The sequence below is a fragment of the Rhamphochromis longiceps genome, linkage group LG13, assembly GCF_057381845.1.
Source record: "Rhamphochromis longiceps isolate RC_006_pf linkage group LG13, R_longiceps_female_GT1.1, whole genome shotgun sequence".
NCBI classification, from domain to species: Eukaryota; Metazoa; Chordata; class Actinopteri; order Cichliformes; family Cichlidae; genus Rhamphochromis; species Rhamphochromis longiceps.
In genome coordinates, this window is record NC_140569.1 from 12,629,102 (window position 1) to 12,645,452 (window position 16,351).

The 16,351-nt window shown below is 39.9% G+C and overlaps 1 protein-coding gene across 5 annotated transcripts in view; it reads left to right on the top strand.

Moving 5' to 3' along the window:
- grid1a (glutamate receptor, ionotropic, delta 1a) overlaps window positions 1-16,351 on the top strand; it is a 299,124-nt gene that overhangs the window by 240,918 nt on the left and 41,855 nt on the right. For all 5 annotated transcript variants that reach the window (XM_085427703.1, XM_085427702.1, XM_085427706.1 and 2 more), the window contains exon 5: window positions 2,133-2,186. In XM_085427703.1, the coding sequence (XP_085283829.1) occupies window positions 2,133-2,186 (54 nt within the window). The remainder of the gene's footprint in view (window positions 1-2,132; window positions 2,187-16,351) is intronic.

A 16,351-nucleotide genomic window follows, 5' to 3' on the forward strand; every position in this document is an offset into this window, starting at 1 on the left:
CCATTTGAAAAAAACACTGCTGAGATACTAAAACTAACCTGCATTGAATCCTTTTCACATAAACATTTATTTACATTTTTTTTTCAGAAATAACACTATTCAAGGTTTATTTTCAAAATCTCCATACCTTAGTTCACGCAATCTCAGCTATAACCTTCTTCTTTTTGGTCATTTTTGTAATCTAATGCGGTCCCATCAGCTCAACCTTGAACACTGTTGCTGATGTTGCTTTGTTCCACTCATGCGATCTACTGTACAACACATGCACACATACCCTCCACTGTTTTGCTTGAAGGTTTAGCAACACAATAGAAAGCATTTACTTTTTTTCTGCCCTCATCACCATCATGTGAAATGTGTAATTAGAAAACTGTACCAACCTTCTGAATGTTTATAACTATAAATAGTTTAATTCTCGATCCTCGTTTAGTCCCATTTAATGTGCAGTGTCCAATAGTAACAACGATCTGAATTGTCTTGATCTGAATATTAAATTGTCAGTGACCAGCACATCTACAGTAAACAGGGTAAAGTTTACCATTTTATATGTGAAAATATGAACATTTTTGAGGAAAAAGCTTCATATATGTTGTCAAACAGGAAACTAAACACTTAAAGTGATTAGAAGCACTATTTTTCTACATAAATCTCCAGTGGACCATTGCACCCGCCATATGTCTGGTGTTTTGTGGCATTCATTGATAATGTTGGCATACCCATTTGGATTTCAAGGTAATTTTTTAAGGCATATGGCCCCACTTTTTCATTTTAAGTATTTTAGTCATGGAGGTAAATATTTCTTGTGTGCTGGTATGGTCCTCTTACAGTCTGATGAGATCAATTTGGCAATGAGAGGAACATTAAAATAAAATCATGAGGCTTCCAAGGTTTTAAGATTGATTAGCAGCTTTTGAAGCTGTACACTGCACCGCCTATTATTGATGAGCATGGTGTTGTTTAGTAAAACCACAGGGCTCAATCTTTTATATGTTCAAGCATCGGTCTTCTGCTTTAAAAACTAATGACATCAATTGGCAGAAGAGCGCATACAGTGATGTGTTAAGCAAGACAGATGTGTTCAGACTTGTGACCGATGGAGGGACTTCATTATTCATAAGAATAGTCATTTTCATCTTTCCCATTGATTTTAGGTGGTTCTTTGTTTTTACATACACATCACTAACTGCAGGTTACACTTTCCTTGTGCTCTAACTACCTTAACAGCAGTCTTCTTTGCTGTGCATATTGGTTACTCCATTTAGACTTCAGGCAGAGAACGTATTGTTGTGACTACAGAGCAGCAGGGTAAGAGGAAAGATTAATACATGTAGACGTGCGCCCTTGTATTCAGCTGATTCCATTCAGTGTGAATAAAATGGAAAAAGTCACAAAGCAACCATTATGCATCGAAGATGACGTTTGACTATCTGTAAAATTTAAATACTGTTGCACTGTGGCAAAAAGCTGCGTGCTTTCAATGCAGCATCTGCCCTTTTGGAAAATCAACATAGTTTCAAAATAAATGAGAAAAACTGTGGCTCCATCTAAGTAAAATATATAACGAGAATATGATATTTGAAATTGTTTATTGGTTGTCTTTCTGTCTGAGCATTAACACGACATTACATATGATACTTACATCATTATTTGCTCAACTCATTACCCCTCTAGTCTCCCTTTGGTGCCACAAGATCTCATGGTAATGCATTTCTATCCAACAATGACACCTACTTCCACGAGCTCCCTTTTTGTGTCATTATTGTGTTTTAAAAGGGAATGTGAAATTATTATGGCAATTGAAAGAGGTCCCATTGCAGTGGGCAAATTATGTGCATTTGTACTGCAGGCTTCATTCTCACATCCAATGTAAAAATACAGCACAGCGCTATTTAAAAAGCTTGGTTGCTCCAATGTGCTACAGGCTGTGTGGTTTAGTTGTATTCTCTGCACACTGGACCTGCAGCCTCTCTGTGTCTGAGGATGTCTTGATTTACAAATTAAGCTCCAGAGACACCTGAGAAGAGACTTACATGGACTACTGTGTGATCTCAATGAATTTGTGCACTTGGTTCCTCAATTGTCCTCCTCTTTCTGTTTCTCCTCTCTCTTTCTCCTTTAATTTATCACTGCAGGCTGTGGAAACAAACCTGGCATCCAAGGACAGCCACTGGGTCTATGCCAATGAGGTGAGGCCAAAACACACTTGCATGCACCTGAGTGAATTTAGACCTTCATGTCAGTATGCCTCTTTCAGCACTCTCACATGCTCCCAAGGCATGTGAGACCTATGAGGCCTTCACTACGCTTTCATATAGAGTTAAATAAGCAGCACATCATTTGATTTAATCCTGAGTGCCTGAGGGACTAGGCCTTTATTTGATATTGTATAACTGTTCTCGCTTAAAAGTCCCTACATTATGTTTTTCCTGTAACATATATTCAGTTATATAGCTTTTTGTGAAGCTCTAAAGTCCACACCAAATGAGGTAATTCTTTTCCACTGCCTCCAAAGTACCTGAAACTCCTTATTTGTAGTCTGGGCCATTTTCCGTTAGATCTCTATGTCACTGTGTAACCCGCTGGCATAATGCCCACCTAGCAGCTAGTTTGCCACACATTCAAAGAATGAGCAGCTGCCTCAGTTGAATCCAGATGCAGACAGCTGCAGCTTCTGCTAGCTCTGAAATGTATTAGCTGTGAGCAAAGCACACCAAATGTTCTGTTGACTGTAAGAGTAAATAGAAGAGTGTTCTTGTATTCCCGGCCTCTCAGAAACTGAAGGGGAATACTTTTATTCTGATGGTAATGTTCACACAACAAAGTAAAGTTCCTATATCTTCACTGCTATGCTAATGTGGCCAAAGCTACCATGCTATGTGATTGCCTGACCTGCACAGTACTTTAATACAGCTATATACACATTAAAGCAGTTAATGCTTCAGATAGCATGTGAAAAGAGGTGGTGCCTTGGTATTAAAAGCTGTTCTAGTAAAAATCCATAGGAAAAATAACAAACCTGTAAATGAGCTTTGCATGGGCACTTTAGGTTTTGTCTTTCTTTCCCATCACTGTACCATTGCTCTGCACGCCTTGACCTAAAAAGGCTAAGTGTCTGTGGTACCAAAATTCTCAGGTTCACTTTGTGAATACAGAAAAGTGGCCTCTTTAGCTTTAGTGCCCAGGATTGCACTTGAGTTGATTCACAATTATTTGGAGATGTCGTAGCATGGAGGGTGGGAGCGGCACTACGAACAAGCTGTGGTTGAAAGATGTTAAATAGAAGGTTTCTCCCAGATAAGTGACCTGAAATATTAGGCTTACTGTGCCCAGCAGCTCCACCTCTAGCGCTTACAGTACACACTGTTGTGGAAGTTTTCCACTTAAATAAAGCCTGCAGACGAGCGGTGAGCGGTAGCTAACATTCTTTAATCCAAAGCACACAAAAAACAGACAACCAAGCTTGATGGAGCCCCTGCATGACCGCGGGGCAGGGTCAGCAGAGTCTCACTGAGCCTAACATGGCCCTCAGTTAAATACCTTCTCCAGGAACAAGAGGCAGTACACAGCTGTTTCACACCTTAAGGTTCACACTCCCTTGCTACTTCCCAGAGTCCTCAAAGAGACAAAAGACTGGTCCTCTGGAGTTCCTGTTTCCCCCAACATCCTTACTACACCCCCTACCATTTGTCTTAAGTATGAGTGTAAGACATGTTAAAATCCAGTGGCACCAAGGCATTACAATAACGTGATTAATACATAAGTGAAAGAAATTCCTATACAACACACATACACACAGGGACATGCATATCAGTGTCCATTTTATGTGTCTTTAAACTTTTTTAATACCATGCATCATCTCGTTTTCAAGGGGGTATCAATGAATTTTAATAAAACATCACCCCCTGACTTGTTGAAACATTTCACTGGAATCCAAAACATGACACATATTGATTCATAATCCGCAGACCGTGATAAATGTATCTACGCTCCCCTGACAGCCACATTATTTAGGCAACGTTTCTACAGAGATTGTGATACTGAGGTCGAGAGAGAAAAGCTGTTTTTTTGGGTTTTTTTAATTGTTTGGCAAATAACTCGTAATATAAAGGCTGAAAATGCGTTTTGGATGCACTACACATTAGACCAACCAACTAGAATAAAACACTTATCATTTATGCTTTAGTTAAAAATTCAAAGTGCAGGATATTTGTAGCTTGAATATTGATTTGCAAAAGTTAATGAGGCTTAGTGTGTTGAAAAGCTTCTGTTATCTGGCAGCCTAAATTACCCAATTTTAGACTATAATGAGCTTTTATGAAAATAATGACCTTGTCGCATTTTGACCATGCGTTTCAGCATTAACATAACTAAAGTATTGACTTACGACAGCTAATGAGAGCAGGAGTTCTTTTAAACCATTTCTGCATCTGGCAGCTCATATTATCCCATTCATATTATCAGACATGCTTTTGTAGTCTCAACATGAGGATGTGATGGGAGCTGCAATTTGAAGCAGTATTCACAACCAAACTCACGCATAGCTCTCAGTCAATTAGTACAGAACTCCACACACATTAGCTTTAATTGCATCTGACTCTGGAATAGTATGAACTAATGGCATGTTAATTTCTCCTGCATTCACTTAATGGTGGATATGATGCGGCTTACTGCAGACTTATGTCTCTGTGGGATGTGTTTTAAAAAAAGACCAATTTGCCTGTTTTTGTCTTTGAACTATGAAATATATCATTTGATTTTTTCACTCGTTTTTCTATATCCCTTTCTCACAACATAATTTTCCATTCCCTCTCCCTTCTGTTGCAACACAGTAAGGATTGTTTTTTCCACTCTATCCCTGCCACACTCCCAGTATTTTTTGTTTATTGTTTTCTCTTCTCACTTCCACCTTCCATGCTTTTCATATAATCACTCAAGATAAACTGCCCATAAAGCTTAAGATCACCTTGAAATGAGAATAACACAGACACGTTGCAAATTCAACCAAAACAAATTCAATTACCACTGTTGACAGCTCTTTTTTTGTTTGGGGGGGGGGGCTTCCCCCAGCTCTTGGCCTCCAAAGACTTCTCATTTATATAACAATCACATGAAAACTCTGAGCTGCTATCAAGTCCATCATTTTCTTAAATCCTGTTTTCCCTCATCTTACACTGTTCGCAACAACACAACACAAAAATCCCTTGCAAATTGAATCTAGGTATGTATCAATGTGTAAATGATTTACCCGCATTGCCTGGTTATCTCGAAAGGGGGAAGGGATTTAAAGGAAGGTGCAAAGCTAATTTGTTTCCATTAGCCTGAGATTAGATTTCTGTGAAGTTCCTTACATGGCTTATGGCAGAAAGATTGTGCACTCTTCTTTTTTTTTTTAATTCATTCATACGCGTGAGAAGTGAAACAAAGTAATTTTAAAAAACTGCATCTGTTAGGGATCACTTTTTTCAGCAGCTGCAGGTGAATTCTGTAATCCTCATTGCTACATGGGTACAGTATATCTAGATACTGTTTCCTGCTCTCAAAATCTGAAAATCCTTTTAGCCTGACTAGATGCAATCACAAAATCCTGCGGGGAAATAACAGAGGCCTGTTACATCTTTCCTCTGAATGCACCATCAGTCCCTGCAGACAGTTGGTACTATTCAGCTGGTCATGACAGAGTTGTGGCATACATTTTAACCAGGTGATCATAAGGCTCACCGCTGCTTGCCCGCCTCCATCAGCTACTCATGCTTCTGCCAGGCTTTAGACCTCACACAGTCAAAGAGCATGTGGCACAAAGAATGTAATCTGTCAATCATAAAATGCAATAGAAGCTTGCAGGGAGAATTTTTTGATATCCCTGGTTTGCAATGCAGAATTTTAAGAGTCGTAGACACAGAAATTATAATCGTTGCCACCACAAGTACTTGTTTTTGTCATTAATTAATGTGTTTCTTTTTTTTAAAAAATTCTACAAAGTTGCCTTTCTACACTCCAAGTTGACCATCTTCAGATTACTTGTTGGGTTTTCACAACAATCAAAATTAAAGATTTGAATTGTATTGTATAGCACAATAAAATTAATCACATCTTTACAAATGAGAAGCCAAATATGCCCATCCTTCAATTGCAAATGTTTCTAGATTAGACTGTGTTTTCCAGCCAGCTGAGTGGGTTTGAATGGCACAGAGATCATGAGCCCTTGGGATGAAGGAAGTTGCTGAAAACACAAATGAACTAACAACATAATCTTTCAAGAGAAAAAAAGTGAAAAGCTTTGAAATTGTTGTGCAAGAAGTGCAATAGGACTTGATGTGAGCACGAGGGCAAAGAGATGATAGGCATTGGTGTCTCGCTAAACCACCCACTAAACCAGGTTTCTCCAGCTGCTAGCACACCGAAGGCTGTCTGCCTCAGACACCGTCTAGTCGACTCAAATGGATTGTGCATCCTGGGAGGATTTGTCGTTGTTTCTTTTTTTTTCTACCTTCAAAGGCCAAGATGGTGACACTTGAGAATGTTTGATGGATTAGGTGGTTGTGCCTGCTGTAACAGACAGATTCAGGGAAGACAGTCATAATGTGACTGATGTCTCGAGTAGCTGCCTATCAAGCAACTGAGATGGAAACTCTATTCTAAGGACATAATCACCACCACATAAGATTGTGAGATTGGGAGGTGGATTACCAAAGAGGCCACTTGCAACATAAAAAATATACAGTTATGGTACAAAATATACCCTTTTCAAATTCTAAGGTTTAATGTATCATGGCAGAATAAATAAAATCTATTTTTCAGCAGGTCCTAAAATTAGTCAAATACAACTTAAAAATACAAAATATGAACTACTACACCATGTCATTATTTAATTAACGGAAATTAAGCCACAATGCAGAAACAGTGTGTGCAAACTAAGTATACTCCTACTGCACATGCATAGAGAGGGAAAGCAGCAGATGAGTGTTTTTAATCAAATGCATCCACTTAATTTATGATCAGCAAGTGTGATCACCTCTAGGACAAAATAAGTTTTGGTATGTTTTAGCATTATGGCAAAGACGAAAGATATCTACAGTCGTCCTTGAGAAGGGGTTGATTAATCCCATAAACCTGGGATGGGTTTTAAGTTCTAAAGTAGGAAGGATCATTGTGAAAAACAAGGCAATCAAGGCAATTCCACAGGCAAATTCATCCTAATGTCAGAGGGTGATTGGGGATTGCTTTACAGCCACAGGACTTGGGCACCTCTCAGTCATTAAGTGGCTCATTAACTTTTTTTGTATACTAAACTGCTCTAGAGTCAGATGTGAGGCCATCTGTCTGACAGCTAAAGCTTGGGCAAAATTGGTTCATACGTCAGGACAATGACCCCAACCACAGCACCGTATCTACAAATGAATTACATTTTTATCACTTTTTTTTTTTTAAATTGACGTATTGCAATGCCCCAGTCAAAGTTCAGACCTCAGCCTGATTGAGATGTTGTTGCAGGACCTTAAAAGTACTGTGCATAAATGAATGCCTGCTAACTTCAACGAACTCAAACTATGTCATAAAGAGATAAAAGAGGACCAAAATCTCTCCACAATGATGTGAGGCATTGATAAAGTCAGACAGAAAATGATGCTGATTGATTGCACAAGCTTTTGAATGACGGACTATACTTTGTTTTTCACACACTGTTTGTGCATTTCGGCTTCATCTTTGTTAAATAATGACACGTTATTGTTCACCTCAGGTTGTATTTATTGAATTTCCGACCTGGTTAGACATTTTCAAATATTAGATTTCTCGTACAAAAGGCTATATAATAATGTATGTATCTATTTTATGTTATAGCCCTTTTTACCATTAAGCATGTTGAGCATCCATGCAGAAACCTAATTGGGATGTCAAAAAATTATCTATTAACCCAGAAATGGTAACTACAGGAGACATCCAGTGCCATGGTCATAAATCTAAAGGACCCCAGACAAGAGACCTCCCTTATGAAGTACCTTATCTAAATGTTACAGCAGTTACAGCCACAGACGTTTTATGTCATCAGGGTTAATAAATGGGCAGTTGAAATTACATACAGACACACAGCACCTCCAGGCTGCAATTTAAGTTCCATCATAGCAATGAAACGTGCACTACCACAAGTGATGATTCCGGCTTGCACTGTGCCTATAGTTTGGCCTACTGGCCTTGTGAACAATGGTCTGTGTAATGGGATTGCTCACACAGCTGTGCTACCCTATAAAAAAAAATGATAATGAAAAAACAAAACAGTAGATTAATAAATACATCGTTGTTACTCTTTACATATCATCCCACCTTATGTCACATTTCTGATAACCTATTCTAATTAATCAGCCTTTTTAATGGAATTACTATACCATTAAATAATAACTCATGCAAAGATGCAATAATGACTCAAGCAATCTCTGCTTCCATAACTCCTCACCAAAGCTGCAGAAATGACATGATGTGTCCAACCATAGGATGCCCTAGTGTTTGCATCCTCGACTATTTTGAAAAAGTAAAAAAAAAACTTTGTTGGTATGTCTCAGCTTAAAATAATAACTGCTTTCATCTACTTGAGGAAGTGATACAGTGTCATTAAATAAGCTGTTGTGGTTTATTTAGCAAATCACTTTTTGCTGCCAGCGCTTGAAATCATTATTAATAAAGCCTAATATAACCCTTGTTTAGTTATCATTGGTCTAATTTACCAATTTGAAGATTTAACTCTTAGATCTTCACAAACTGCTGCAGTTAACTGAAGCACAGCTACTGTATGTTATCCACATTATTCCCTCTACATAGTGACCCTAAAATAATAACATATCTAATGTTATTCGGTCCTCGACATTGTTAATAAATAATCGTAATGCTGCTTGCTTGATTACATATGATTTTTCAAATAAATGAAAATAAATGTAATATGTTTCTCGTCGCTGTCACAAGTAAATAAGTTATTTGTTAGGGAAAATGTTCTAAAACACTTCTTCAGTAAAGACTCAGAGAAGAGAAACACACAGAACTTCTTGCTAGCAAGGGCAGCCTCCACTCTAAGAGACTCCAGTGAGAGAACTGCCCCGGTCTTTATTTATACTCCATTGAGCGTGTGTGTGTGTGTGTGTGTGTGTGTGTTGAACAAAGGGTCATATAACCTAAAAGCAGGAACAACATCCTTGGTCATAAAGAGGGTAGTCTTCCCCCACACCCAATGTATGGTTTACCAAAGATAACACAGTGAAACCATACAAAGGGTAGGAAGCTCTACCAAACATCAAACAGATCTTCAAGTTAGGATGTATCTACAATAAAACAAGGTACGACCTCTCCCATGCTCCCAGGATGTGGGGGGTGAACCAAGCCTGCTAAAAATCACACATCCTGTCACTACCAAATAACTACAAACAGCATCCTACCATAAGCAAACTTATATCACTAAAAGATTATACTGACTACTAAATACAATTTTCCATTGACATTCCCTCCTGTTGTCAGAAAAAACTTTTAAAGTGAGATATCAGTTTGTAACATCTTATCGTACATTTTCTGTCACATCGTCATTAATCACACAAAGTCTTCATGTTCCAACAGGCCAAAGTTATCATCATCATTTGTCACAGCTGTATATGCAGCAACAGTAGAAAATATTATGCGGTTAATCATGAGTCTTAGGCATGGCAATATACACGTTACAAAAACACAAAATAAAAGTAAAAATATCCCAACTCCGATGAGTAGTCTTTTTAGCACCTGTAACCAGGAGCCAGTTTATAGCCAAGAGAACCAGTCACTTGTATCACTTACATAGTCCTGATTTTGAGCCTGCTGGATCTGTCTCAAAACATTCAGGGCGTCAGTCATGTTTGATGAATGTACATCGTCTGGTATGTAAGTGCAGCATGTGGTATTAAAAAGGACGCAAAGTCCCCCTTTCTCTGCTAATAACAAGTCCAGAGCTACTTGATGTTGCATCGCTGTAATCCGTAATGCATCAATTTCCTGGTTCTGCTGTTCGTTGATCTTACATGAAGCGTTCAGGAAAAGTCCAAACCGGTAATCCAGAGTTTCAATTCTCAGCATGTTTTTTCCAGCTCCCACCAAGGGGAACAATGAATGGAGTACTTCCTGTCCAGTAGTCCATAATTTAAACTCCTTAGGCACGTCGCCTCCCCATATCGGGTCATGTGGTTGAAGTTTAGGAATCGCTAATCTTCTTTTCCGGCGTAGTGTAGAAGTGGTGTTCACTGCAGTCATCCTGAAGGTGTGGTCTGACAGGAATATAGGAGCACATGTTCCTGTCCAGTCTGGGGGCAATATGAAATATGCCCGTTGTCCACATAGCCAGGCCATTCCTTGCACCCAGTATGTGCCGTTAGAGGGTCCAGTCATGTTCACAGGTGCGCCCTCTCCGTGGCTTGCAGCTTGGACAGAATTTGTGGTGTCTCCAAGGGGTCTGTTACCTTTCTCTTGCTGGTAACACATGGAGTGGTTCTTTCCTGGCACTTGGTCCAGGAACACTGGGAAATGGATAGAGATATTCCGATTTGTCACATTGAAGTCGATCCAAAAGAGTTGATCACATGTTCCATTACTAAGTCCAACAGCGTATGAGATTTTATCGTCGATGATGATTCGGCTGTGTTGGAATCCAATGCCAGCAAAGCTGGCTGCACACTTTGCTTGAGTGTTGTTCATATATTTGCCATATAATGTGGGGTGTGTCGACGTGCTGGGCATATGAGAACAGACATAACAGTCTGTATTTGCCGATTCTGCCTTTGTTCTGTCGTGGATATAACGGTACCAGGCATTATTCATCCACGGATGAATGTGATCTTGCGTCATGTCCCTTAGGTGAGAGGTGTCGTGTGTCCATCTCTTCTGCCTGCCTCCTGGTTCAGCTGCTGTTGAGGTCAGCTGAAGTCCTGTAAGGGTGAGCATCGTAGTCAAGGTAACCAGGAGGGTCCACCTCCCCATGGTTGCACACAGATCCATCACACCTCACACTTGGTTGCCCTAGAGTTGATCAGAGGCTGGAGGTTGGAGTGCGAGCTTACCCTACGGGGGCTCAATCAGCACTCCCCCCTCACCACTGAAACAACCAAGTGTGAGATTTCCCTAATGTGCTGTCGATGGAGCTTGGCACGCTCCCCTCATCCTTCAGGTGCCCATCTGTTGTCCACAATCTCCTCTGTTGGCCTCTGGAAATCCCCTTTGGCACAGCTCTCATTCCAACGCAGTTTCATGGTCCTTGCTGTGGCTCCAAAGTCTGATCTCATGATGGGCCCTAACCAGCTTGACCTTTGACCTCAACCACTGCCTGGTGCTGTCAGCTATGCCTGGAATGGTTCTCGCTTCTCACTGGGCCTCTGAAGATTTCCCAGGAGATTACTGCTGCACCTGTATTTTAGAAAAACTTCTATTTGGAGAGCATGTCAACAATCATCAAACCACATTCTTTAGTTCAGTGAACTTATAGACCATCAAAGCCTCATCTGAACATGGGTGCACCACTTGCATAGGTTTAATACCCGTAAATAAACGGTTAAATCACTGCAGCAATAATAATAGAAAACATTGTTTAATGTTAATCCTTGGACTCCACCTCTTGACGCATGGACACTTCTCATGCGTCAACTCACCAAACCTGGATCCCTGTCTTAAAAACTGGCCATCATGGCCTGGAAGACAAGATCTGGAAATAAAATCAAACTTCACACGTATAAACAATTATATCAAAAGAGTAATAAGCACGGGCAAGACAAGTGTCATGTGCAAGTTTTCTCAAATCATTAAATCACTATTATCACCCCAATTTGCCTCAAACATGGATCATCCCATGTGCTCAGTTAACATTAATGTAATCGGTGACTTCTCTTAAGCAAAGTCACTCCACTCATATATTATTATGGATTCAAAAGTGGCCAGCAAATGAGCCCATAATAAACTATTCCATAAGTATCGTAATCTCTTATTTGTTTTACTCATGTCACTTGTCCGCCTCTGCCGAATCCTCCACAGCATTCTCAGAGAAACAAACATTAGCAATACACATTGACTGTGGTCAGACGGAGGTCAGACACAAGTCAACAGGTTCCAGAGGTGCCATAAAAAGACCATAAAGTCAACCATCCCTTCTCGTGGAAAGAATGTCATTCACATATAAACCCAGAAATCCTATAGTAAAAAAAAACATTAACTAATCCTCTTATAAACCACATGATCAAACACATGATTAATCATCTGCTGTAAAAAGAAATGTAAATGTTAGCGCTGCGCATGTGTGTACACTTTCTCACAGTTTCTTTTACCAGTCAGTCAGCTTTCTTTCCTTTCACTCACGCATTCATACATTCATTCTTTCTTTCTTTGCTGATAGTGGAATCGATTGTCGCATTTAGTTTCCACTCTCAGCAAAATGACGTCATCTCAAAAATAAAAAAAACTTTTAGATCGGATTACCTCGCTGAATCCTTTTTCAGGCTGGGACATTCATTTAATAATTGTCCCAAATAAGTGGCTTTCTCCTGAGCCCATTTTAATGTGGAGAAAATGCACTTGTAACGGCGTTCTCGACAGGTCGTATAGCACTTTTAATTCCCGACGTGCAGATCTGCTTAAAGAAAAGAAATAGACAAACAAAATCAGTGCCTGTTCAAAAGATAAAAATGAAAAATAACAGATTATCAAACCAAACTTTCAGTGCACTGTAAAAGTATCAAAATAAAAAGGCCTTGTTAAGTCATGACACAAACTCCTCATCTCAGGAGGGTAAATCATACCATTATACTAATCGGCAAGCTCGACTTCTCAACAGGAGAAGAATCATCAGCTAGATTCACTCCAAATCAATCATCAGCTGCACAACACACACATAAGCCTAATGTGTCTTATTAGCTATGAGTTTAATCACCAGGTCTTTGCATCACACGAGGTGACTTGGACAAGATGATAAACGGACTCACACACTTAAAATGTTGTCTAATCTTCATGAGTTATTTTGTGTTTGTATTAGTAGGGTTAGTGCATGTTCTGTTTTTATGTATCCTTTCATGTACCTTCCCCCTTTTTTTTCTGAAACAAAGCTCCGTTCACTCCAAATTTTGTTTCAGAAACAAATGAAAAACTCTGTCATAGTCAGGCACAGCTAAACCCCAAATGCTTGCAGGTTACCATCGGCAACCACACTGTGTGTTGTTAACCCCTTCTACAAATGCCCTCTCTTAATGTGTAACACTTTGTGTATGATTTTTTTTTTTATCTCTGGTGCATATTATCTGTATGTGTCGTGTCACTTTCCATTTTTTTCTAACAGTACACTTGCATACCTGAGTGCTTGTCGTCCTCCCCCTTTTGTGGTGGTCTGGACACTGTGTCAATCCTCCACCTCCAGGCAGTCGCCTGTCTCCCCGAATTCCTTAACCCAATTTGATTGCCCACACTAAAACAGCCGCCTCAGTCCTCTTCTGCTCCTTTTCATCTCTCCCACTTTTCAGTCCAATGGCAGTCAGCTTTTTCAGCTTTGTCCCGTGTCACTCTTTGTCCCACTGTCTCTTTTATTGCCATCTCACTCCAAACATGGCAAATGTCAAAGTCCTTCACACACAGTGAGTTTGCAGCTTGCTGGAAACGCATCTCCATCCATCCAATCTAGATGGTGGTTCTTCTCTTTCTGATGCCGTTTGCCCACAGCGCTGCTGGACCTCTCTGCTCAGAACTCTGGTATTGTCTCTTGGACTCCTGTCCACTGTTGATGTTCATGCTCGTGCTTCTGAAACTGCACTCGGTGTCTTCAGGGAGAGATTCGTTTCCTTGGAGCTTGCTTGTTCGGGATGAGGATGGGAAGCTGCAAAACAATTCAGCCAAAAAATTCTGGCTGGGTGTTTCTATTTTTTCTAATGATTTCAACCTATAATTTTCTTCCGACTGCTGCCCGTGGAGAATTGATCCAGTTCCGTTCCCCACCTGTAAACGACAGACTGAGAGACTTTCATTATTATCCTCACTGCTTAATCAACACACATCTCTCTCTCTCTCTGTTTTTGTGAACCGTCCTTTCTTAAAAGCAGAAAATAAGATTGTAGTTGTTCTTGGTTGATCAACACAAAACCTTTTTCCTATAATTATTTTTCATCTACAATGTAAATTTTGTCTCTTTTTCACTCTTTTTTGTTTGTATTATTATTATTATTATTATTTTAAATAGCTGGTGACCTGCAGAATCACCGCTCTCACAATCAAAAACAATTATTTTTACACAGCGCACAAAAACACTGTGACGTCAAACACATTCACACTCACTTTTTCATCTGCGTAAATAAATCACATAGCTGATATGTACCATGGTGATCCATAAATATGATCACCAGTTTATTTAACTATTTTTCAACCCAACAAAACAAATAAACAAAAACATAATGCTGATGTTATGAACACTCTACACACAAGTCAAGATGCTCACGGAAACGCTGCACACTCCAGTTATCACAGTTCTGTTTGTGTGAATTATCTGCTTTCATTATTAATACCAGTTTATAGGTTGTTATCCTTTTTATTATTAGTTTGAATGCATTAAAATTAAGTTGTAATTTAGCCTTTTGTTTATTTTACTTTACTCCTCTTGCATTTATATCTATTCAGTCGGGTCTGTTTCCAACCCTTTTTTAAACTACTTCAAACTACTATGATCTCTAATTTTCACTGGGTGAGGGATTATTATGTTCTTCCTAGTCTGAACTGCTCTCTTCACCTGAGCTACTATCCTATTCTGAGTTACTGTCTTCTTTGTTTCTTACAGTCACGTACCAAATGTCCCTCTTTTCCACACCTCCAGCATGTAGTGTTAAAGTCACTGTTTGGTGTGTGTGTGTAGCCTCTACCTCTTGCTCTTCCACTATGCATTCCTCTCTCTTTCTTTTGGATTAGTCGTGCTCCGGCTTGCTGTTTTTCTAGACATTTCTCATCAGGTGTTAATTTTACTTGTTTATCCCCCATTTTCAAAGATTCTGCTGGGCCGTCACTGGCACGCTTGACTTCAGGGTGGTTTACTGATACGGCCTTCGACTTCACCCTAACGGTGAAGCGGTATCAGTTTTATGAGATGAAACTCAACCGTTCTCCTTTGTCACCACTACGTGAGCCTCAGCAAAGAAAACAAAAAATGGAAGTAGTTCAGCAGCGTATTGTGCTGTAAAATCAACTTACTTCCAGACACATACACACACATAGACATTTGCGCGCTAATTTGTCACGAGATAATTTCAGCTACCTCTAAAACTGGTCGAAACACAGTTCCTTTTGGCGAACTTAGACCTAATTTGTCACGAGATAATTTCAGCTACCTCTAAAACTGGTCAAAACACAGTTCCTTCTGGCGAACTTAAACCTATTTTATCACATTTCTTTAAACCTTTGCGGCCGTTTTATATACTCAACGTGTTTTCATTTGTTAAACGTATTTTTAATTTGTCACGAGATAATTTCAGCTACCTCTAAAACTGGTCGAAACACAGTTCCTTTCGGCGAACTTAAACCTAATTTGTCACGAGATAATTTCAGCTACCTCTAAAACTAGTCAAATTCGGCTCCTTCCGGCGAACCCAACCTAATTTATCACGTTACTTAAACGTATTTTTAATTTGTCACGTTACTTTAAATCTTTGCGGCCGTCTTTAAATACCAAATAGTGTTTCTCACCCCCGATGTCCCACTGACGGTTCGGATCACCAGACTGAATCCCAGCGCCGTGGACCTGGTCACCGGCCCAGACTCGAATTCACGCTCTGGGACTCTCTCCTCGTCTGAGAGGGCTGTGCACAGACTTCGGTGCCGGCTCCCCACGGCGTCAGGAATCAGTGCTGGATCCTGGAACAGAGTCACAGATAACAGTTCTGATATATTCTGATCCGGCTCGAAGGACCAAGTAAATGTTAGGGAAAATGTTCTAAAACACTTCTTCAGTAAAGACTCAGAGAAGAGAAACACACAGAACTTCTTGCTAGCAAGGGCAGCCTCCACTCTAAGAGACTCCAGTGAGAGAACTGCCCCGGTCTTTATTTATACTCCATTGAGCGTGTGTGTGTGTGTGTGTGTGTGTGTGTGTGTGTGTGTGTGTGTGTGTGTGTGTTGAACAAAGGGTCATATAACCTAAAAGCAGGAACAACATCCTTGGTCATAAAGAGGGTAGTCTTCCCCCACACCCAATGTATGGTTTACCAAAGATAACACAGTGAAACCATACAAAGGGTAGGAAGCTCTACCAAACATCAAACAGATCTTCAAGTTAGGATGTATCTACAATAAAACAAGGTACGACCTCTCCCATGCTCCCAGGATGTGGGGGGTGAAC